Raw genomic sequence first — 25,974 nt, forward strand, 5'->3', positions numbered from 1 at the left:
AAGGAATTATCTCTTCTTGTTTAAATAACAGTTATTTAACACTGTGACTTTTGCTTTCTACAAATGACTAAGAGGGAAAATAAGCTCACAGGCTGCACTGGGTAGGGGACCAACAAGTTAAAAATAAGACTAGGACTAAAGCTCTCAAACACTATGCAGATACTTGAAGAAGAGAACCCTGCAGTTAAACAGAGACCCACTAGAAACTGTGGGTCCACAGGCATGAAGTTTCTTTAATGTGTTTTTGTATCAGTGAATCCAGCTAACTCCAGTTATCACCACAGCTGGCTGTTCATACTGCGGCACTGAATGAATAAGATCTGGTGAGGGATTCTGCTGACCTAAGTTTGCCCCATCCTCCAGCAAGGAAGTCACAGAGGGTCCAAGGATTCTGATCTCCCTACTTCCTCCAGCTCTTCTCTGCTTTTTCTCAAATTCCTGATACAACTGTCAAATATCCTCATCTTTGACAGTTATTCCTTGGATGTTCTTGTGCAAAAAGACAAGAGGATATGGTTTTGAATTTAGCTGATGGTACAGGATGGTAACACCCAGCCCGTGTCTGAATATCCAGCTGCAGGAAAAAAGGGAATCCTGCAGCAGGTTAAATGGGGATACTATGCTTCCTCAGTGTCTTGAGGTGAGTAATCAAAAGAGGATATTTTTCTTTTCCCCAAACAGAATGGGATGAAAAGGAACCATACAGTGTTGTTAACTTTGCATAACTAAACCAAACATTTAAAAAATTATGTTTGGTAGAATATTAGTGTTCTTGAGATACTAATAAAAAACAAACTCACAGTGGTAGAAGTGACATTCTTTTAAAAAATTTTAATATAAATGTAAAAAAAATAAACATATTAAGCCATTTTTCATGTCATTTTGAAATAGTCTCTGAGGTACTCCTGTGTCATAAATACATATAAAAATACTTTTTTTAAAAAGCCAAATACATATTTTTAACTCATGAAACCCTGATTGCTATTCAATAAATAAAATTATCTTTTTAAGTTTGGATAAAAAAGAATAATCAGAAAGAATTCAGCCTATAAAATATTAAATAGACAAATTTCTAGTAATTAAAACAATTTAGGCTATCGTAAGAATAGACTAAATAAGGTTAATAGAAAAGAATAAGCCATCCAGTAATTGAGGCGTATTGATAGGGATTGAATTTGGAAGATGGTAAATGCGACAGTAAAGGTTAGATACTAGGTAATTTCCCGACACCATTTACTGAACAGTTAATTTGGGCAAACACTCATTTTGATCCCTACCTCACACCAATGTAATTCCACCTAGAATATGCAAAGATTTACATATAGAAAAATAAAAACTATATGCATTCTAGAAGATACTGGGAATGAATATACTCTTGGGGTAGAAGGGGCCTTTTTTACTTATAACAAAGTTCAAGAGGACATCAAAGTCTTATGGACAGAAAAGATCTTGCAGTAAATTGAGTCAGTGAGAGAGAACACAAGCTGAAATACAATCTCCCAGAATAAAGAGAAACATGATCTTATAGCAGTTTGTGAAAAATACTGAAAGGTAAGTATGAAAACAATGGCAATAGTTATTTCGTGGAAGAACAAAGAAACAAACAGGAAACGTATAATATACTCAAAGATAGCTTTCCCAAATAAAGACCTGAGTTAACAGAACAAAAGCACAGACAGAATTGTTAAAAACCCATAAAGGAATGAGTCCAAGGTCGTACAGCTAACTACTGATGGAGCTGGACTTTGAATCCAGACTTGCCTCATTCCCAAATCCATATTCTTTCTTATTTCCACATGTGTCAATCAGCCAGCAAAAAGAAATCTTTCTACATGCAATGCAGTACCCTGAACTGAACCCTAAATCAGAAAGGGGACATTATTGCAAAAACCGGTGAAATTCCAAAAAAAAAATCTAGAACTTAGTTAATAGTTATGTGCCAATGTTAATTTCTCAGTTTCTATAATTACGCCATGGTTACGTCAGTATTAACACTAGAAAACTGGTGAAAGAGTATGCAGGTGTGCGACTTCATGGAAGTCTAATAAAATTGTTCCAAAATAAACAGTGTGTTAAAAGAAGAAATCTCTCAAAAATGATGCCTTGGGTACTAACTTAAAAACTTATAAGTAGAAAGATTTATTGCATAGTCAAATTTTTAAAAGGCCATGTTTTGCATTAAAGACTTTGATTATAACAGGTTCACGGATGACGGTTAAAATAATTATCTGCTTCAATTATATAGCATTTTGAAAATACTTATATAACTTTTCCCATACATACCATTTTTTCTTTCATGTGGATAAAACATAGCATACTGTGAATATTATTCTTTAAAAGCATAAGGCGATCTGGTTGCGATGAACTGCTTTCCATTTCTGCTAAAAACGTGACGAAAGTTCTGGGCTCATAACAGCCAGAATTAAATTTAGAGGCTTAATAGAACTGCCTGATTTTAGGAGCTGTCAGATACTGAAAGAATCAGGCCTTCAGAAATAAATGAATCCTAGGAGCAGAAAAGCTGAAGCATATAATTAAGTTGAAAATTCGGGATGGGGGACGACTAGGTAAGGAAAGAGGGGAAAAAAATACCAAGAAAGAGGGAGAAAAAAGCAAAATATAGGACATGAATAAAAATCAGGGCTTAGGTGTCTCTGAAGAATTGAGATGTGATCAATTACGGAATTGGGGGAAACAGTCGTATGAACAGTAGTAAATCAGATGGCATCAGGGCACTCACTAAAAGCCTTCCAGTGGATCCTGTCACTCAGAGCATGAGCCAGAGATCTCTGGGGACCTTGATGACATACTCCTCTGCCCCGTCACTTCTCTGAATTATCTTCTACTGTTCAGCCTCTCCCTCATGCCCTCCAGCCATCCTGTTTCTCCATGCTGTTCCTCAGGCAATGCAGGCCTTGGAACTTGCTCACCTCCCCGCCAGGAATGCTAACACCCGCTGGAACTATCTTCCTGGTTCATTCCCTCTCCTCCTCAACGTCCCTCTAATACTAACTCTTCAGTGATTTACTACTGAGAACACTCATACTGATCCCCTAGCATCCCACTTTCCCCTACCCTGATCTTATTTTCTCATAGCTGCCTCCACCATCTGACGGTAATTCCATCAAACATCTGTCTCCCTAACGAGTAGAATGTAAGCTCTCAGATGTTTGCCTGTTTTTTCCACTGATGCTTCCCCAATGCCTAGAATAGTGCTGGGTAGGGTTAGGGTTAGGTGCTCCATAACTTACTTGTTAAATCGGTCAATACATAAACGTGATTTTTCATTAACATTATTTAAAGATGAGTAACAAAACACTGGTAACTTCTCCAAAGTTGGTTTTTGAGCAACCAGAGTCACTTTTTGTTTGCCTGTGTTTTCTGGGTATTTTCTACACTGAACAATAACTTCTATAACGTTTTAAAAGGGGGTTTCGTTTTATGAAAAACTCGACAGTTATCTGTCTGAGATGATTTCAACTCAGGCTCATTCAATGTCACAATCAGAAAGATACATTCTTTAGGGGCCTGTTCTTATGAACTTAAATAACATTTAGTTATTGCCAGAAAAATCTTCCCATTATCAAAACTTTACATGAACAAACGCTCATTCGCAGGACTGCAATCATACAATCCCAACTTCCTCATCTTAAGGATGAAGAAACAGACCTAGAAAAGCTGTCACTTCTTCACCGTCACTTTGAACATAGCTGATGAAGTGTTGAACAGGAGCTAGCTAGCCTGAACAAAGATGGAAACATTACAGAATGGCCTAGCTCAGAAACATTTTGCAATGCAGTAAAAGTCCAGATTGAACATTTTCAGTTCACCGTTTAACTAAACCTTCATTTTCTTCAACTTATTCCCAGGTCATTGCTCAAAGATGCTTGCGAGCAGCTTCATCGTATTCTTGGAACAGTCAAGATTCTCTTTGCCTTAAGATCACTAGCAGAGCAAACAACATGATCACCAAGTATTTTAGCAAGCTCAAGGGCCACGGAACCTTCCAGAATCCACTCAACAGTCAACCTCTTGTTCCAGCCCTCTGCCTTCCCTCTTGAGAGAAGTTCAAGGCCAGCTTATTTTACAAATTTCTTACACTTTTCAGCAGATGAATTGTCAATTAACTCTCATGAAATCAAATGCAAGCAGCTTTCAGGGTCTGAAAATGTGTGGCTTCTCTTTTCAAAAAAGCATAAGCTGAAAAGTTGCATGTGTGCCATTGTTTTGTTATACGTTTGGAAAAAATCTGATGTCATATTTTTTTCTCAGAGAGAGCAGCAGCAGTTAACCCACACAAGTCCATTCCCCAGGTCCCCCGACAGCCATCTCCGATACTAGAGGGGCACACAGGCAGATACTTTGGCAAAGAAAGTCTACAAAATGACGTTGCTACAGGCCAGAACAACCATATTGATTTTTAGTACAATTCAAAACACAAGGAAACATCAGTTTCCTAAATGGTACACACTGAAATGGACAGGGAGACTACACCACAAAGAGCGGAGAGAAGGAAGACGATAAAAGACAATTACGTTAGCAAACAGCTGAGTGCTCTTTTAGGCTGTTTATTTTTCAGGTTCGAAGAGCTGAGAGGCTTGAATTAAGTTGCCCTGTCCTTGTCTGAAAAATCTGAGAGCGCTCCTTTACGGACATTGTGCTCACAGCTGGAAGCCTGGGCATCCAGTAGACCTTCAGGAAATAAAGCCGTACAACCCTCTGAACATTTGAACATCCTCCTTAAAGCTCAAAGAGTTCTTTTTCCCAATTAATATTTCCCGCTCTCTCAGCAAATGGCAGATCTGTTTAAACAGCACTATAAACATATTATTTACCAATACAGCATTCAGTTTGCTACGAGCAAATATTTTCCTTTGAAATCCTTAACGAGACAAAAATGCCTTTCAAGCCACAGACTTCGGAAGGGAGGTTGGGAATCAGGACAGACCAGCTGGGACTTACCATGGCCCCCTCACTTCTTCTTTGGGCAACTTCTCTCTGCAGTCGGGCCACAGCCAACTTCTCCCTGGAGAAGCAAAAGCACATGATTAGTTGACCATCCTTCTCAATGCAGAGGTACACCGGCCTGGCTTCAAAACATTCTTCTGAGGTCTCCAGAGGAATCCCTTCCTTGGTTTAGCTCACTTCCTCCACTAAACTTTCTATAAATATTTAAAGTGATTGGTCATGAGTGCATTGTTTTCACTGTGTGTCATGAAAGAGATCTTTTGCCTTGGATTTTATAATAGCCAAATGAATGCTCAATGCCAACTCAAAGCTTCCTTTTAAGTTCATTAACATATATCATTTGTAAATAAATTTTCCATGGCTAAAATATTTCAGTTGTTCTTCCTGTATCAATGTTGCTCATAAATATTTTCGCTATTCTTATTTATTTTGTTGCCCTGCGCTGATACTGAATTTAATAAAGCAAACAAAATGTAACTCTGTACCATTCTCGAAATAAAAATAGAAAATCCTTTGCAGACTTGCTACATAACAGGCATGGGGCTGAGCATTTTACCTGATCTCATATGAGCCCGAAAACAGCCCTATAATAGGTTTTATTATCCCCATTTCAAAGATGTGGAAACTGAGGCTAAGAGAGGCTAAATAACATATGGACTGTTCATATTTTCTATTTCTTCCTGATTCAGTCTTGGAGCCTCCAACTGGTAAGTAGTAATATTACAATCAAACTTTAGGTTCTCCTTAGTTCAAAACCTAAATAAAAATGCTGCATGTCGTTTTTCAGGGTCTAGGAAATATGAAAATATGGAATTGAAAGTGAAATTATTTAAGTATTCTTTAGTTCACAACAGGGTTCATTTTGTGTCCTTTATAATTGCAATTCTGATCTCTCTTACAAAGAATCTAATATTAACCAAAATTTTAAGACTACTTTTGTAAAGTGACAGATATCTTCATTTTGGCCAGCTTTTCAATTATTCTTAAAACAGCTGAGAGACGAAGTAGGGATAAGTGAACTCTTCCAGTAATTCTCAAATCTTAGTTCGAGCAAGAATTTTCTCTGAAATCCTCTACTGCTATCGAGGTGTGAAGCTATTGCATCCCTCAGCCCTCCTTCTACACAGGATTCAGCTACATGCAAACAGAGAGGAAGCAACCTGAATCCCAGAGGCGGGAGAGGATTTCTCCCCTTCTAACTGCTTGTGTCTTTGAAATGCCCAAGACTATCAAGAAGGCATGTATTGGGTTGGCCAAAAAGTTCGTTCGGGTTTTTCAGTAAGATGTTAACACAAAACCTGAACGAACTTTTTGGCCAACCCAATATTTTAGTTTGGTTAAAGTGGAGTAGCTTTTTAGTAGGAACAGTTCTCTCTCTGAATAAACACCTAAAGACAGACTAGACGGAGGAAAACTAGAGTCAGGAGACTTTTGGGGTATACAAGTTTTGGGAGCCTAGAGCAGGACCTGTGCTTATATCCTATGAGAGGGGCAAAAAGGTAAGCAGGAAGAAGCCAGAGAGAGATGGGGTCACATGCCTCTTTTTGAGGTAAGCAAGGCAGAGAGCCTACACGTGTTCTCTGACCCAAGTCCCGATGAGCAGATGAAAAGACAGAGGGAAGAGAAGAATGCGACACACTTCTGGCTTAATATGAAAACTAAACACGTGGCAAATACTCATGAGGACAAAAAAAATAGAGAAGAACACACTTTATATTCTATGACTCAGTAAGTCAACTCTGAGGTATAAACTCAACAGAAACTCATATATATGTTCACTAAAAGGCACGTACTAGAATGTTTATAGGAGGACTACTTGTAATAACCTTAAACTGAAAATGCACACACCCATTAACAGTAGAATGGATAAACCTGAACATGGTTATACATTGAAATACCATAAACTACTGAGAAGGAATAATCAAGACCTCATCACAACAATACCATTGAGTGAAATAAGCAAATGCAGAAGAGTATATATTTTATGATCTCATTTATGAAAGTTCGAAGACGGCATTAACCCCTACCTAGTTTGATAAGGTGAGAAAAAGAAATTAAAGACACAAACAACAAAAAGGAAGAGGTAAAATTGTTTATATTCACAGATGACATAATTTTCTAACCAGAAAATCCTAAGGAATTTACAAAGCAACAATACAGCTAATAATTTAGCAAAGTCACAGGATACAAGTCAATTTACAAAAATCAATTATGTTTTTACGTATTAGCATCACACAACTGGAAAATTAAGTTTAAAGAATCTGTAATAACATAAAATACTTAGGGAATAAATGTAATGAAAGACTTAAACTGCTACACAGGAACCACAAAACACTGCTTAGAACAATTAAAGGAGATTTTATACATACACATAAAAACACACAGTCACCACATTCATGGATTGAAAGGTTTACTATTACACTGTCAAAATTTTTACCAAAATAATCTATAAATTATTTCTCACTGGGATGTATAACTCCATGAAACTAAATAAAGAGAACCCAGAAGCTACTCTGGTACTAAGGATGATAATTAAGTTAATATAACAATACCTGAACTCATTGTGTTCTCTGTATACTGAATACGGAGACATTTAACTTCTAGTCTAAACTCTAATCCACATTGTCTTATATTTTCCTTGACTGTTTATTTAGTATATCTTTTCCTCTAAATAAGCCCATAAGGTCCTCCTTGACCACAAGGGTGGCAGCCAAAATTGCTGACTGATGCATTTTTGCACATAGTCAGTTGTGGTGCAGTCGGTGTAGTGTGGTGTAGCTGTGGTATAGCACTGTACCAGCTGCTGCCCTGAATGCTGAGATCACATTTAGTCCATCTCTATAACACCTACTAAGGGCCATTTAGTAGAAACAAAATAAATGTTTGCGATTTGCTGAGTGAGGAATCAGACACAGAATCTAATACCAATTTGCCCAGCATGATAGAATTTCTAATAACTACCTATTTGCATTTATGAGTACACAACACACACACACGCATACACAATGATTCCCACAGGGCACCTTCTGGTTCTAGTTGGCCACAAAAGCTTTTTACACACATTTTAAAATTATGATAAGCACAGCTTCCATGGACTACCAGGTAAATATCTGCGTAAGCGTCAACAAAGTAAATTCCTATATAAGGACACTGAATGAGGGGATAATAGTACAGCAGTTCTCATATATTTGGGCCACAGGACCCCTCTGCATTCTGAAAAGTTATTGAGGACCCAAAAGAGCTTCTTTACATGGGTTATAGCTACTGATGCTGCCCAAAAGACTTTCTGTTCAAGTAGGTTACGTTCATAGATATTTACCATATATAAATGAAAACAGGTAGTTTTAAAAAGTAGTTACCTATAAATTCATTAAAAATTAATAAATCCATGGTAACATAAGTAAAACATTTTTATGAAAAATATTATATTCCAAAACAAGAATAAATTTCATAAGAAGAGTGACACTGCTTTAAAATTCTGCAAATATATCTTTAACATCTGGCTCTACAGAAGACAGCTGGATTCTCATATCTGCTTCCGCATTCAACTTGTTGTGAGAGCACGTCATATAGCTTCTAGAAAACTCCACTACACACCAACGAAAGAATGTAAGGAAAAAAACGCAAATACTAGCTTATGAAAATAGTTTTGACGTTGTGGATCTCTTAAAAGGGTCTTGGAAGCACCCAGCATCCCAGGCCCACACTTTGAGAATTTCGCCCCGAAGACAGATACAGAACTAGAGATGGAAGGCGTTCTGGAAAATTTCCTGGAATCATCATTTCTGATTGCTGAATCTTCAGAGAAAGATTTAATATATATACCAATAGCCCACTAATTTTTTAGAAGAGCAGTTTAGCACAAAAAAGACATTTCTAGAAACAGAACAAGAGTCTATCTTATCACTATCATCCTACTAAATAATAAAAATAATTCTAATACAGTGTAAAGGTTAGGAACATCACTGTTTTATCCTTAAAATAGATTTCCTTTATCACACTATTAGGAAATATCACATGGTATAGGTGCTTGTCAAATCCTATTCAGTTCAATTGGAAAGAAAACTCCAATGGTTTTAGCCATTACATAGTTTTTAAGAAGGAAAATATTAATAAATCATAAAATTTTGTAGTCTGCCCACACATTTTATTTTTGGGCCTTCAATAAAGTATGAATGAACCAACATAGAAAACCAACATCTCAGAAGTGGTAGCACATTAGCCACTTGATTTGGTGCAACAGAGAGTAAAATATGTAAAACTAGAAACGTCAGCTTTACTTTTGACCTACCGCTACGTGAGCAGAGATGTGCCCGACTTCAAACAGCCACGTGGAAATGTGTGACACAAACGTGGAGAATCTCAGAGTAGTCTGGGTCACAGGAAAGATAATCCCCAACCCTAACCCTGCTCTCTGGTCATCCTTCCAAATTTACAAATTGGAAAATCGCTTTAGTCTACTTTATGGGATCTACTCTCATTCAAAGCAGCCTGGTGGTGAAGGACAATTTGCATGACCAACCAATACAAATGCCTCTTTGGGTCCATGCTCTGTAATTGTTCTAAATCATTTATTCAGGAAATGCAACATATATAATGTCATGGAGCAAAGACTTCTAAGGGTTCCGAATAACAGCCCAGGGTTTTCCACAGGGTGGGTGGGCAAGACCAGTGCCAGTTAAGTTCCACTACAGGAGGGGCACCACAATTTTAGGTACTAGGAGCTATTTTATGTAGTAGGCCTCTGAATCATATTTCCTTTGAAAAGAGGGTTTCAAGGCTAAAACACACCAAAAAGGTTCTTTCTTGAGGTTCAGTACTTTGTATCTCCCAAATCTTTCAAGTTTTTGGTATTCCATGTGTGTGCAGTTTATGTCAGCAGGAGTTTTTCTTAGTAGGAATAGTATTTTTTTGTGTATGAAAGAATTATTATCATTCTTTATTAAAATTAAGGAAGTAATGGAGTTGAATGGGTGAAATTATCTACAATCAAATTCTTAGGATTTCTAGATGTTAATATTTCTGGGCTCAAATTATGAACTTAAAGTATTAAAAATAAATGGGTCTTTTTTTTTTTTTTTTTTTTTACAGTAATCTCATCTGCTCTTGGGTTTAGTAGTCCCTTGGCAAACCATATCTTCAAACCCCCATGGTCCCAATATACGTGTGAAACCAACTGGGACCATCATCTTTTTTATGCAAATTCGGGGTTGTTAAAAACAGCTTTGTGTAAAAAACAAGGAATCCTTGCCTTGCATGCTACCCAAGGCAAATTAAACACATTCCTAAATACTTGTGTTCCTATTTGAAGGTCTTCGCTCATCTGCTAAAAACTGACAACTGTGCTTTTGCAATACGTCTGTTTTGTTTTGTGTTTGTAGCAAAGCCAGTAGCTCATTATGAAGGGGGTACTGACTTTATGATTGCAAAACAAATGCCCAGAGATATTTTATCAAGAGCTGTGGACCCTTACTTACAGAACAGGGATAAAAGAAGGATATAAAGAATAAACACACAATAAAACAAAAGTGATGACAACACTTACTTCTCTTTCAGTTAAATGCAAAGAGAATCTTTCCCTCCAAGGAGGATGAAACAGAGCTACATTTTTATTCAATTTTATGCACAAATGGCGAATTAGTCCCAGGTTTCTAAATCCTTCAGTGCAGCCGCAGACAATCTCAACTAAAGATCATAATAAACAACAACAAAGTTATTTATGTGAACCATGGATCTTCAGAAAACTACAGATACATCTACAAGGTAAGCCCATGGAAAGACTGCCTACAATGATACCAACAGGATGCTGGCATTTGTAAAAGCCAGAAAAGACCTGCAAAGGTTTGGATGTTTAGAAAAATGTTCCCCAAGGGGTAAGCAGCTTTCGAAGGGGGACTGTATTCAGTTTGCGATGTGTGGAGACGTCCGACTTCAGGGCACCGAACAGCCATCTGTTGTAGGAGTGGGGAAGGCAGGCCTGTCTGGAGACAAATCAGTGTTCTGTTGCCATTTTCAAGGAAGCCCTGCACCCATCCTGAATGGGTAAGGATGACGCCACTGTGCAGCCCTGCTCTCCACCAGGCAGATGGTACCCCCGTGAGGCTGCCCTGGAGGAAGGGTCGCACTGGCACTCAGTGTGAGTGTGGAGAATTACTTCTACTCATTGTGAGTCTCGTCACCCCAAACTGCTCTATACACACAATGCATTTGAAGGGTGCCGATCGAAACGCACCTCCAGCAAGCTGTCAGTACAGTAAATACTCTGCCAGCTAGTCTGTACAATTTCTACCTGACTCTTCTGGAAAAATAAAGCAGAACAACTAAGCAGGCTCACACATGTATTTAAAAAGAAAAAAACATTATGGGGCATCTTACAAACCCGAAGTCCATTTCCTTTACTGTGGGAAAGAGATTGGGCTATTAAAGAATCTTCTACTATCCCCCCAAACTGGACCTTCATGTTAGTTTTGGTCGTTAGGTTAAGCTCCTATATTCTAAAGTATTTAAAACTCAGTTATCTTTATGTATTATATAATATATACATCTATCTCTATTTTACTCTATTTGGAATATTCTGCTGATTATATACAGTAATCCAATGATGGTGGAGATTCTAATTCATTCAGCAAACACTTAAAGTTGAGTTTAATGAGTTTAGGCACTGGGCAATAAAGATAAATAAGACGGTTCTAAATTCAGACAGCTCAGGGTCTAACAGACAGAAAGCATACCTAGGCACACCTGTGTCATAAGATGCACTAAGCATAACGTGAGTGCTGGGTATTCAAAGGTGTATTCAAAGCTAGCTTTTAAAATAAATGTTAGGTAATGATTTTATCAAAAAACAGAAAGTAAACTGCCTTGAAATGGGAAGGTGCATTCTCCTATTTCTAAGGGAGTTATTTTTCAAATTTCATGCTTTTTAGCAACCAGTCATATAGAAAAACAGGTCTGTTTCCACAAGTCTTTTAATTATAGAGAATCTCTATTATAGGTCTTGATTCCACTCTTCCCTAAATTCCCTAAGTTTGGCAGGTGATGGTACTGGACTTCAGTTCAGTTCCAAGTTCTGCCCCTTTGGGTCATGGTTTTATCCAGGTCACTTTTCAGAGACACTCGACCGACTTCTTCAGCCTTTTCCATTCCGATACATCATATCGCAATTTTAAAAGATAAGAGGAATGGTTAATATTTATTGAACAGTTAGTATGTCAAGCACGGTTCTAGATACATGAAATATTTAAACCTCCAACAATCCCATGAGGTAGGTATTATTATCATTTCCAGGACACACAGCAATGCTCCTCAAACTTTTTTTAGAACCTTTTTACACTCTGAAAAAAAATCTTTGAGGACTCCAAAGAGCTTTTGTTTATGTGGGCTATATCTATCAATGTTTACGGTATTCAAAATGAAAACCAAGACTCTAAATATATATTAATTTACATATATTTATATATAGTAAAATACAAATACTATATATATTAATTTATTTGAAATAACAATAATAATTCCATTACAGGTAAACAACATATAATTGTGAAATACAACTATAGATTCCAAAACAAAAATTAGTAACAAGAATGGCAGTGTTTTATAGTTTTGCTAATGTCTTTAATGTCTGGCTAACAAAAACGACATCTGGATTCCCATATCTACTTCTGTACTCAGGATATTGCAATGTTAACATGTTGAAAAGCCTCTGGCAAACCACTGTATGCCCATGAGAGTGAAAAAGACAAATAACATCTTAGTACTCTTAGAAAAACAGTTTTGACCTCTGAATTCTTGAAAAAGTCATAGGGCCCCTAGAGCCCCCAGTACACAGTCTGAGCGCTGCTGATGTACGGTGACACCTATCTTCCACGGGGAAACTGAGGCTCAAGTAGGCTGGGAAACATGCCCCCTGTGCCTTAGCTGTTAAATTTAAATACAACCATGCATGTTTGTCCAAATCTGCAGAATAGTCATGAATACTTACTTAGTTAAAATTTCATTTGCTAGAACTTGTGCCTCTGTATTTATCATCACCTATTAACCACCGCCTCTACTGCTAGAGAAGGAATCATCAGTTGAAACAGGCTGGGACCTGGGACCTGGGACCCTTTGCTACAATGCTGGCACCTGGACAAACATCTCGTCCAGCAAAAAAATACAAAGAAACTATAAGGGACTAAAAATGTGTGCATGCGCAGATAGGGCAAATTATGGACAACAAGATACGGAGAGACCAAAAAAACCCAACTGCCACTTCTGAAGAGCAGGGAGCAAAAGCAGGGTACTGGGCATGCTGCACACAACACCACCAAAGGGGTGGGCAGACCACCTAAGGCCCCCCTCCAGCCCGACCCCTGGGCACACCCCTACCTTCACCCCATATTAGGATCCAGCTCGGCCCGCCTCGGGGAACGAGTGAGCAAGGGAACCTGTTGCTTCTTCTCGCTCCCCCCTGCTGCAGCAGGGGCCCCAATAAAGCCTTGCCTGCATTTCTTGTCTGGCCTCCGATCAATTTCTATTGACTAAGGAGGCAAGAACCCTGGTCGGGAACACAATAATGCAAGAAATCATGGGGGTGTCCAAGGACGAAACATCCTTGACCCTTTCCATAGCAATCAATGGGAAAACCACTGATCTAACTTTTCAAGGACACACTGAATTCCAAGTCCTATGAACCTACATTTCCAGCCGAGTAGAAGAAAAATACGAATGAAATTCCTCATATAAACCTATGCTCAGGCGCACGTTCTGTTTCAATTAACACCACCCCCTCCCCATATTTTTCCCTACCAAGATCTCACCAAATGCCCAAGAGGAAATGAGATAAATGATTACCCTCATTTACACCTTGGGGCAGAGAGTCACACTCTAAAATCTTAGAGAAAAGTTTCAATAAATCATCGGCCTTCCCCATTTCTGAGCGGGCCCCAAGAATGAGAGCATGGTGGCGACCTGGTGTGTGTGCGAAGAGAGCAGGTCTGCTCCCCCCGGAGGCCTAGAACCATTCTCCGCCTACACAGGCATCCTGGGGAGGTGCCGGCCACAGAGGCAGGACAATGCCGAGTGCCAGGTGTGCCTGTGGAGTGGGCAGATGGGGAGATCGGGGGCAACAGTCCCTGAGTAATGGTTAAATTAATTAGCCTTTCCAAAGCAGATCATTTAATTACTCATCCACTCAGATATTCAGGGCAAGGACAGATTTAGAGAAAGTGTGGGAGCTACAACCCAGATGAAACAAACTTGCATGCAACTTTTTCCAATGCATAATGTCAGTGTTGGCCCCAACACTTATAAATACCCAAAATCACCCTCTTATTCCGTACTTTAGAGGAATCAATTCACATCCACAATGCATAAAAGTCAGGAAGTTGAGAGTGGTTCTCCATTGGTGACATTAAACGATTTGGGTCCGCAAAAACTAAGGCAGCAGGACTCAGGGCGGCACGCACACACACTGACTGCGGGAGAGAGAAGAAGTGTAATAACAGTGCACTGTGCTGACTAACTGATTCCCTTCCCACTAAGCAAACAAACAAACAAACGCACAAAAAAACAGAAACTTTTTTAGAGAATACAGCATATTGGAATACAGAGATCATTAGTAAAAACAAACACACACGCAAATGTCAGTTGCCTGCCTTTCTGAAGGTCTTCTGTCCACGTGCTGCTCCTCACGGAGCTCTCTGAAGATTTCTAAAATTGTTCTCCAATTTTCTAAATTTCTGGAGAATTTTCTAAAAGTTCTCTAAATATGATGCCATGTAAGTGCGCTAGAACTTGAAAAAGAATAGATACATGTATATGTATAAGTGAATCAGTTTGCTGTACAATGGAGACTAACCCAACACTGTTAATCAACTATACTCCAACATGAAATAAAAATTTAAAAACAATTGTTCTATAACGAATGTTCTTCCACTCTCAAAAATGGTGTCTCAAATGACACCCACCTTTTCATTTAGTGGTTCACTGACTCATCCATACAGCCACTTGTGTCACCCACTGTATCCTAATTGCTCACCTGTTTCTCAACCCTACTGGGCTGTAAGACTCAGACGGCTAGGACTTCATGCTCTTTGTGTGTCTGAGGCACAAACCACATCCTCATTGAATGAACGATCATGATTCAGGGCAAAGACAGCCCGATGGACTTGAGGCAAGATCACCCGCTGCCTTTATCTGTATTGAGTATCAGAGGTTAGTCCCATGCCCCACCAGAGCTTAACAAAATGTGCCAATAAAACCTACTCCTACCAACGCACTTGTAGCGTTCTGCACACTTCAGATGTGCCACGTACTCTTGTTAGCAAATAAATAAACCAATGAAGAAAGAAGCTTGTCTTTCTGGGGATTCTCCCCTTTATTTCTCCTCAGAACTATTAGCTTTCACTAGAATAATACATGCTTTAATCACAACATTTTTTATAAACACAGGGTCTAGTAACTTTATTGAACACAATACTGAGTTCAAAGAACCCCATTTTCTTCTCTTTTTTTTTTTTTGTCTGGGGCAGAAGGAAATCCCAAAAGTCTCCTACCTAATGTGTTTCTAAAATACACACTGCAACAAAAAATTCCCCCAACTTCAATGTAGGAAATTTGAGTCTTAATTCTTGCGGTAACTTCTTCCTTGAGTGTAAAGCCAGTTCAAAAAAAATTTCCTAGAGATATACCTTTCTAAGAATCATTGAAGAACTACCTAATTTTTTAAACTTAATTTTCACTTCTGAAAAGCCTAGATTCTTGAATGAGGAATCCTTATGTTTCCATGTTTTCTAAGAAACATGAATTTCCTATGTTCTCATGTTCTATACCCATGATTCTCCTTTTAACGTTAAAATTCCACTAAAAAGACACATCTAGGTTTGTTTTACATCTGGCAAATAAGAAAAAACTGAAAAACAAAAGAATTTCATTAATAGTGTTTGATTTTCTTCCATCAATTTTGGTAACATTCAAAAGTAATGGGCGATATGTCATTTAAGACGGAAAGAGAATTCTTAGGGAAAAGAAAACACAAGCTAACCATCTCCTAAGGAGCAATGTATACCTGTGGGTGTGTGAGACAACAGCCTTCATGTTACAATTAATTTGGTTTCCATGGCTTTCAATTAGCAATGGCCCTGAAATCTCATTCTGTCTCTATTTTCATGAAGGTCCCAAGATAGTATCTGCGAGGAGATTCAAGCCATCTCTCCAGGCTGAGAAAAACAAGGCTTATGAGATCCTAAAGGAAGAAGTTGAAGGAGGTAATGAAGACCCTGGTAAGGCTGCAACACAGAATAGTTTATCCCCTAAATCCTCCTTCTTCATTTGTGGAATGAGCCACACATACAACGTAAATTCTGCTCAACAAAATGGTGGCTTTTAGGGTGGATTAGCAATGCCATAAATTCATCCCACAAGTACCATGCTGCCCACTACGTCAGAGGCACTTTGCTAGGCTCTGGGGAAGACACAATGACAAGTTAAGGCTTAATCCCTGTAGTCAAGAAGCATCATGTCTTAGAAAACAGACCATGTGTCTATATCCAGTGTTATGAGTTGAACTGTGTCCCCCTAAAAATGTGAATGACTTGACATGTTGAAGTCCCAGAACACGACCTCATTGGAGTCAGTGTCTTTATGGTAATCAAGTTAAAATGCGGTCATTAGAATGAGCCCTAATATCCACTATGACTGAAGCCCTTAAAAAAGGGGGTAAATTTGAAGATAGGTACAAACAGAGAGAATTACATGGGAAGATGAAGGAAGAGATTGGGAAGCTTCTTCTATAAATCAAGCAATGCCAAAGATTGCCAGCAAACCAGAAGCTAGGCAAAGGGCATGGAGCAGATACTCCTCGCAGCCCTTAGAAGGAAGCAACCCCGCCAACACCTTCATATTAGACCCCTAGCCTCCAGTACTATGAGACAATACATTTCTGTTATTTAAGCCACCCAGTTTGTGGTACTTTGTTAGGGCAACCCTAGCAAAGGAGTACATTCAGATGTACTTATATTTTAATATAAGATCTATCAATTACATGTGTTTGGACATAATCCCTCTCTCTACATACAAATATACACGTAGCTTGGTAAAATATAATGGGTGCCCCAAGCAAGTGTCACATAGTTTCAGTAGAAGGAGTATTTAAACACTTGTGACCAAGAGAATCAAGGAAGTCTTTATAGAGGAAATGGCAGTCACATTTCAGACAAGCTAGAGCCACAGTAAATCAGAAGGCAAAAAGTCAGAAGGAATTTATGACTGTAGAACTACAAAATATTTACTGCAAACTTGTTCTTGTTGTTTTTCATCTAAGAAACTCACTCCTTTTACATGCCACTTCTCAAGAAAGGTCAAGAAGGCTATATGAATGACTCAAGTGGCACACTTCATATCTAAACCTCTACAAGTACACATTCACTTAGCCGCAAAGGTATTTTTAGTACTTTCATCTTCATCTCCTTTTTACTAAGGCTATTGTGATGTCTAGTGTAAGATAAAGTGCTGTCTTCCTGCTCTGTTATAAGACTATTGACTTAGTTGGTCTTCCAGACTGGGGGTGGTTTGCAAATAGACTTACCCTGGCTGCCACCTTCTGCTTTGTAAATACACTTAACTCACTCTCTGACTGCTGCCCTTGTTACAGGGATGTGCACTGGTCACTGTGGAGTAGGTAACAAGGAGTTAGAGGGGTCACCTGTGGTCCTGGAACTGGTCTGTCTAGAGACAGAATGATAGAATCCATGACCAGGCTCCCCATAACTAAGCCATTATCAAGCCCTAGCAACACTTTTTAAAAGCCAACAATGGGAAACTTTAGAGGGAAACAGAAGACACTGATAAGAAAACAGAACCTAATGTCTAAGAGATGAGAAAGGAATGGAAACCAATCTGTGAAATAATTTAATGGATGTGACACCGGGTAAGACCCTAATGGGAAGGAAAAAAATTCTCAGATATACGACCACATAGGATACTCTCAACAGAAGTAAGAGTGTTTTAGAAAACAGGAAAACAACTCAAATGCAAACAACAGCAGATGTTTTTGAAGAATAATAATAGCACAACAACCAGGCAACGAAATTAATTCTGTCAAAACAGGTTACTGTAAACGTTCAGTTTATAGGTAATTAAACCTAAGCATTTAAATTGCCTGTTTTATCATCACAGTGAGAGAGAGGAAAATTTTAAAAAATGAAGGCAGCTTTTGTATCTTGAAACAAGAGAGGGGAAAGTCAAGTAGTGACTGAGTGGTTCAAAATTTTAAAAAAGCCATTTTCTGAAGGATGGCAGGCACCCACCACCTTCAAGACAGAAGGTGGTTGAAGAAGTAAACAGTCATTTTTGAACGAATTTTGATCACATTTAAGAAAGAGGATAATGAGAGTAATAACAGCAATAATTAACACTCACACTGTGATTACATTCCAAGCGCATTACAGTTAGTTATTAACTCATTTCATCTTCATCCTAACCATAAGGTGGGCACTATTATTATCGCCATTTTACAGATAAGGAAAACAAGGCACAGAGAGATTATGTATCTGCCCACAGGTCTTGCGGGTAGTGATTGATGATGTCAGGATTTGGGGGCAGGCACTCTTGGTCCCAAAGCCCCATTCTCATCTTAATGCTGTGCTATCCATGTAATTCTAGCTGAAGTTACACTTTTTAATGGTGCGTTGTTGTTCAGTAATATGGACACTAAAAGATCTGTGTGAATTTCGTAAGAAGCTCTCAAAATCCATTTTCATTCCCTTTGAGACTCAAGCGACTGAAGAAGCAGAACAGAGGTGTGGTTAATAGAACAGACTCTGGAATCAGGTCGCATGAGTTCAGAATCCCAGCTCATCCGCTGACCAGCTTATGGACCTACGGGAAGTTACTTACCCTCTCTCTGATCGAATGTGCTATCATTTACAAATACAAATTGCCCCTTTCTGTGGGAGGATTTGACTTCTCCACCCCACTGACATCAGGCTTGGCATGGGACTTGCTTTGACCAATGAAATGTGAGTGAAAGGCACATGTGTAACTTTTGGGCAGAAACCTGAAGGGCCAGGACAAAATCTGCCGTATTACCTTTCTCGTTATGATCAGCAATGTCTGAGAAAGAGGCTGACCTGGGTCCTGGAGTGAGGATGCCTTGGAGTCAAGCAGCAGACCCACCACTGACTTCTGATGGAGTAAGAAATATATCACTGTGCTTTTAACTCACTATAATTCGGGGGCTGCTTGTCACATGACATACTGCCTCTCTTCTCTCATACTCTCTCTGTGCCTCAATGTCCTACCTGCTGCTAGGGTTGTTGCAGGAATTAACGAGTTATGTTTATAGAGCATGTAGAAACAGTGGCTGGCACATGATAAGCTCTATGCACGTGTTCATTCTTTTAATTATATTCATCTATCAATGGTGGGAGATAGGTATTAGTGAGCCAGATACTCACATGAAAAGAACACGAGAGAAACGATTGCTGGAGGAAACGTTGCCAGTACTAATCAAATCCAGTGCTTTCCTGACTCTCAGATTCTTTCAGCTCAGTCCTTATTGTTATACTGGTTGCCCTTTGGGCTTTTTGCAAACTTCTCCTTCTCTTCATTGCTTCCAGTAATCTTATCCATTTATTGACAATTCAGGGCCTTCATATTAGTGACCCAAAGTTTCCAGACAGTTTTCCTGCTGCAAAATCTAGTCAGTTACTTTGGCCATGAAGATTTCTCCTCCATGGCCCTCCACTATCTTTTTGGAAATACAGTTGAGCACCAGTTTTCCTGTCCATGGAACACAATTTGAGTGAGATCATAGCAGCTGCTATTTCTTTGTTTCTCAGGGTGAACGATTAGATAACTTTGACAAGTTTCTTTGTTCCCTGAGTTTTGACTGGCTTTAGTTTGCTAATGTACAACATTGTGTGGAAAAGCTCTTGTTTCACAATTAATGTTCCACACAACTTGCTTTCAGGGGATGCCGCTGAGGCATCCAGAGGTTGTGATAAGCAGATACCGGGACCTCTTATGCCCGAGAGGAAGTTACCGTGAGGCTCCCCCAAGCATCTTAGAAATCACAGGCCACTAAAGTGGTGGCCCAAAGAGATCTTTGACAGCACCACCCTCGTTTCTGAGAGGAGGAAATGGAGACTCAAGAGGCTGACTACCTTGTCGAGAAAAATTACAGTCTGCTGAGCAAAACCCGATAGACCAGAGTCATTATCCATGGGAATCATGGATACTGTGCTCTTTCTAGGGCTAATAGCGTTTCAAAGAAAAACACTTGGTGACAAGAATACATCTGGACAGACTAAAAAACGTGTTAAGTACCCAATTAACAAATCCATTCACTCCAGGTTACTGAGCATCTTACTGGGTTTTAATCTGACCCATTCACAAAAGCCAAAAAGAGCGTACTAAGAAAGCTACAGTAACAGAGCCCCATTTAACTATGCTCCTACCTGAAGTAAGTTGGTAGGACAGAGTCAGTATCAGGGCTTAACTAAATTAAGATATAAAGCAGAAATCAAGTCATTTATTACATCCAAGAGCTTTGTTTGGTAGTTACTTACTAGATAAGTAACTTACCAGCTATTTTCTCTGAAATAATAGTGATTAGAATGACTATCATATCCAACAAAAAACTGCAACAGGCAATAAACAGGGTCAACCTTCAGAAAATAAAATACACCAAAGGTAGCTACAGCTGCTTTTGACTGTCTTGGTAGCAAATAAAAGCAAAAGTTATTTCTGGCATTCATCATTTTAATGATTTCTAAATTTGCTTCTCCAAAAGAAATGTACTGGAGATTAATATAGTTTACATGAAAACAAACAGAATGTGTAACTTACTAAGGGGTTTACTTCCTTGCTTTGATTCTAGCCACTTTCCCAAGCCCTAAAAAGACATTCACTCAAGTTTTGAGTGGCTTCTGTGATATCATCTCCTCTACAACTAAATAGGTAAAGAAAGAATGTAATTTTTTAGTGGATAATGGTAAACCTGAGATTTGTAGCTAAAAACATTCTTGATCACAAACACTTTGTTGTTTTCTTTGCTCCTTGGCTACATTCTCAGGTCTAAAAGACATAAGTGAAAAGAAAACAAAGAGAAAAGGATTCTGTAGGCACCCACATCCAAGAAAGGCTCCGTAGTCGGGAAAGTCACAATAAAAACAGACCGTCATAGACAAGAATTCCATTAAAGAAGGACAAAATATCTGCTTTGGGGAAGGGCTCAATCCATTAAAAAAAAAAAAAAATTACTCAGAGACAAAGTCCGGAGCTGTAATACATTCTTAAGATCAAAGGCAGAAATAACTAGCAATGTCCAAGTTAGTCCAAAAGAAAAGCAAACCTAGCAACAGACAGACTTTCTTGCAAATGGAGAATGTCTTTAGTATAATACAGTAAGTCTGCTGTATGTGACACCTTGACAAATTAAAGAAATAGAAACATTGTCACAAAAGAAAAGGAAGAAAGGAAGGAAATTCACAAAACAGTGCCCACAAAAGATGGATAAGAACGTTTTAAGAGAATACTGCATTGATTAAAGGGAAGCAAGGAAAACAAGATAGCTGCTCTATCTGGCTCACCCCCTACTGCACATGCCCTATTGTATTGTTTCCTTTGGCACTAACTACAAGAGAGTTTCATCCTATGTCTAATAATACTATTATTTATAAAATAGAAGAAAAACATCCTGATAAGAATATACCTCAATAGGAAAAAGTCTCCTTCTATATAATCTGAGTGTCCAGATGAAAAAGAAATGCTTTTTCAAAGTAATAACAATTACAAAGCAACCAGTGAACAAGATAAGCACTTGCAGAAGGAACCACACTGAATCTATTCAACAAACCAGCTTTTCTGTTATGTGAACCCAAGAATGGATAACTGCTACTCACTGGGAAAACCTGCAGTGCTGTCAAAATCAGCCAATGCCAGTATACAGTCGCGTGGGAGGAAAATCTTTAAGAAAAGAAGAAAGTTTAGAGAGAAACAGAGGAAAGGGTGACAATACAACTTGTAAGTCTTTATTCAACATTATATCCATTGACCTATTACATTTAAGTCAATATGGAAGACACAGGGTTTTGAAAAGTACACACAGACACAATGGCCCCTGTCCTCCAAAAGCTAGAACTTGTAAAATACTACTTCGGTCCCGGATTTTACCAATGCTCATTTCTTGCAATTATAAATAGAATGTTCAACTCTGTAAGTGAAGTTACTTTCATATTCTGGCCAGCATCCCATATTAATATAATTTTGTTGCAAAGTACATTTATATTATATTGAAATTAAAAAGTCCGAACGGAGTGCATATTTTCAGAAGTCCAAGTTTATAAACAATCTATTGAATATGGAGGTTTCCTATTCCATAACTTTACAGCCACGATACGTACACCTAACTACATTTAATACCAACCATTTTACATATGAACTACAATCTGATTGGGTATTTCAAAGACTATGTGGATAGCCCGCTAGAGTTGGGGAAGAGTAAAAAACAGTCCATAATTCAATTAGGTAGCACTTATTCAGCCATTAAAATGTGGCAGCCACTGTCTTATATGCTCCTACGTATGTCATCTTATTGAATCCTTGCAAATCTATCCTTTTTACAGATGAGTAATAAGACCTTCCAAATGAACAGCCATTTGAACTTTAAACGATTGCACTAAACTCCTTCAAACCACATACCTCCAGAGGAGATGCCTGTGGAACCTAATTCGTTGTTGGTTATGAATGGATTTACTCTGCTTTTGAAACATGATCAAACCAAGCATGATTCCAGCAATAATTCCCCAGCAGGGTCTGTAGCCAGAAGGGCCAGACAGCAAGGCTAGGACCTTTGAGCAACCCCTGCCCCTACTCTTAGGGGCGCTCCTAAGAGTTCAAAATAGGAAATTCAGGCACGCAGTTCAGAGAAGCACATTCTGACAGGGTATGGGTAAAGGTCCAGATTTGGAAAAGTCTAGAATGTTCCTGAAAGGCAGGGTTCTACGAAGGGGATTTCAAGGCTGGTGGTCAGCTGAGAGCTTAAGGTTCAAGGACAGAATTCCAGCTTCTACAAGGGATGATGGCAATGTGATAATACCCTTAGATCAGCTGAAGTACAGGCAAGAATTTCAAGGCATCTACTCTGTATGGGTCAAATCAGCAACAAGGATAATCTGAACACACAACCAGATGCTTTTAAGTTTACTTTTCCATAAAACTTATAGTCATTAAATAAAACGTATTAGTTTACTCTTCTGTTCGAACTATGGGACTCTTAGTTCTCTGGACCCTGATAGGTCTGTTTTGAAAAATGGCAAGTCTAAATCTCTATGGCAGTGATACTCCATGAGGGATAAGCCAGCTTTAGGAACATTAATTCCAGGGCTGACCACTGTGAATTCCTTGACACACTGCTCACATCTGGAAAAGTCTGTCAGGAACAAAATCTAGACGAGCTTGTGATTTTGCTGATTTCTCTTCCACTTTTGACCCTCAGCCTTTGGTCACGGGCTAAAGTCTATAGATTGATTCTAATTTTCAGAGGGAGAAAACAGAAAGTCTGACATCAAATTTAACTTTTAAGATATTTATCTAAAGTTTTAAAGAAGGGCTTTGCTTTCTAGAAGAATGGCCAATGTTAAAGCAAGAACTAAGGAATAAACATTATTCAGACAGAAAAAGCACTGTATTCTTCAGTCTATATGAATATAGACATAAGTCGTTAGGCCAGTTGACAACGAGGGGCCAAGTCTAGAATCACAGACCATGTCTTCCTCAGTATCGTGCTCCACACCCAGTAGGTCTTAGTAGATGCTTAATGAACTGAAGTTAACACCTGAATCTCAGATTCTTCATCTTTAAACTTGGGTGATAATGTAGTCATGCCTCATGATTTATACATTACACATTTGCAAATTTGCCTACTCAGTAAAATGTACTTGCAATCCCAAACTCAATACTTGAGGTGTTTTCATGATCACTTGCAGACACGAACAGAGCAGCAAAAAATGTGAGTCACCAATGCCCACGTTGCCAGCTGAGGTCGAACAGGGCGACGCTCTGCAGCTGTCATGTTGTAAACAAGCATCCTTTCCACGATCTATTTAGTGCCATGCTTTTTGCTCTTCTGTGTTTTGCCGCTTAAGACGGCCCCCAAATATACTGCTCAAATGCTATTCCTTGTTCCTAAGTACAAAAAGGGTACGATGTACCTTACAGATGAAATATACGTGTTAGATAAGCTTCATTCAGGTATGAGTTATAGCGCTACTGGCCATGAGTTCAATGTCAATGAATTGACTATATATATTAAATAAGGTATCTTTAAACAGAAACACACATGAAGATTACATATTGATTGGATGATGAAGATGTTATCACCAGAGGCTCACAGGAACCTAATTCTGTATTCCCCTTAGGAGTGATGGTGCACTATTCACTAAGTCAATGTTTGCAGCAACTTTCTAGAACATCATTATGAGAAAATGTAGGTTTGGAAAATGCTGGTGAAGTGACCAGCACAAGTGGGCACTTAAGGAATCTGACCTACCTAAAGGCAAAACCAGTGTTCTGTCAGGCGTCCGCAAACAACACAATTTAAAACATCTACCTCAGATTCACCGTATTTCATAGAAGAGCATATGAAAACACGAAATTGCATGTAAATGTATTGCTGAAGTCAATATACTAGTAGAAATGGGAAATACTAAGATTATTTATAATCAATCAAAAGGCAGCTGAGTTCCAGGTCAGGTGAATATTGTCAGAAATAGGCTATCAACTTGCTAATTAGAAAATCACAGCCTTTTATGCATAAACCTTTCAAACAAATCCAATTAAAATGGCAATTCAGACTTGAGCATGTCGGTGACAAGGCTATTACCTCCACAGGTTGCAGTTACCAAGTTGTCCTGATAGAAACAAACCAGGATTGCAACATAAAGCACACATAGAAGCAGAAACTCACCAACAAGGAATGCTCCTATCTGATGAATCTAAATCATTTACTTTAGGAAACAACACAGCCTTGCTTAAAAAAACTCTGCCTTTGGGGCTTCCCTGGTGGCGCAGTGGTTGAGAGTCTGCCTGCTGATGCAGGGGACACGGGTTCGTGCCCCGGTCCAGGAGGATCCCACATGCCGCGGAGCGGCTGTGCCCGTGAGCCATGGCCGCTGAGCCTGCACGTCCGGAGCCTGTTGCTCCGCAACGGGAGAGGCCACAACAGTGAGAGGACCGCGTACTGCAAAAAACAAGAACAAAAACAAAAAAACTCTGCCTTGATTAATTACGACAAACAACGTACTCCTAAGCAGAGATCGTGTGTAAAAGTGTAACAAACTAACTCTTTCTTGGTACAGATAAGACCACTTTAATTCAGATTTCACTAACTCAGAATCAAGGGCCTAGGCAGATTCTTTGTTCTATAATAATATTCGAGAGATAAAAGAATAATAAATGATATTAAAGGAGACTGAAGTTCTAGAACACTGTACTAAGAATTTTTTAAGCTTTTCAAGATTTTGAAAGCATCTATTCACATAAAACTTATTTACTTATTCGTTCAAGATTCCTTAATTCCACACACATTTATTAAGTTCCCCTCTGGGCCAGCCATCAGAGATTCCCAAGAGAACGAGACACAGAATGGCCTTTCTGAAGCTCACAATCTAGCAGGTGAGCAGACCTGTCAACAAATGCATCGCAAGGCGATAAATACAATGAAAGACGGAACTGCAAAGGAAGAAAAACGTTACTGAGCTGAGGCTGAGGCTTTGAAAAATAACCCTTAAAAGGGGGTCTCATTGCCCCATTAAAGTACAGTTTGTCCCGGGGCTGTGGTATCAATCAGCTCAGCTCTAGTTCATATGAATACTTGAAAAATAATGCAATTCTAATTCCATACGGGTGGGAGGGAAACCTCACTAACTCAGACTAGTTTGGACCGGCACCTCTCGCCTTCACTGTCAAGTCACTTCTGCTGTTCAAACTACAATTAGCTGAAAGTAACATGGTAAGCCAGAAGGT

At 38.9% G+C, this 25,974-nt stretch overlaps 1 protein-coding gene across 1 annotated transcript in view; it reads right to left on the reverse strand.

The window, feature by feature from the left end:
• The window catches only part of NCKAP5 (NCK associated protein 5), a 971,312-nt gene that overhangs the window by 570,699 nt on the left and 374,639 nt on the right, over positions 1-25,974 (reverse strand). Inside the window, exon 4 of the mRNA XM_082840997.1 lies at positions 4,963-5,026. Within this exon, the coding sequence (XP_082697123.1) occupies positions 4,963-5,026 (64 nt within the window). The remainder of the gene's footprint in view (positions 1-4,962; positions 5,027-25,974) is intronic.

The sequence above is a fragment of the Leucopleurus acutus genome (assembly GCF_964270905.1).
Source record: "Leucopleurus acutus genome assembly, chromosome: 6".
NCBI lineage: Eukaryota > Metazoa > Chordata > Mammalia > Artiodactyla > Delphinidae > Leucopleurus > Leucopleurus acutus.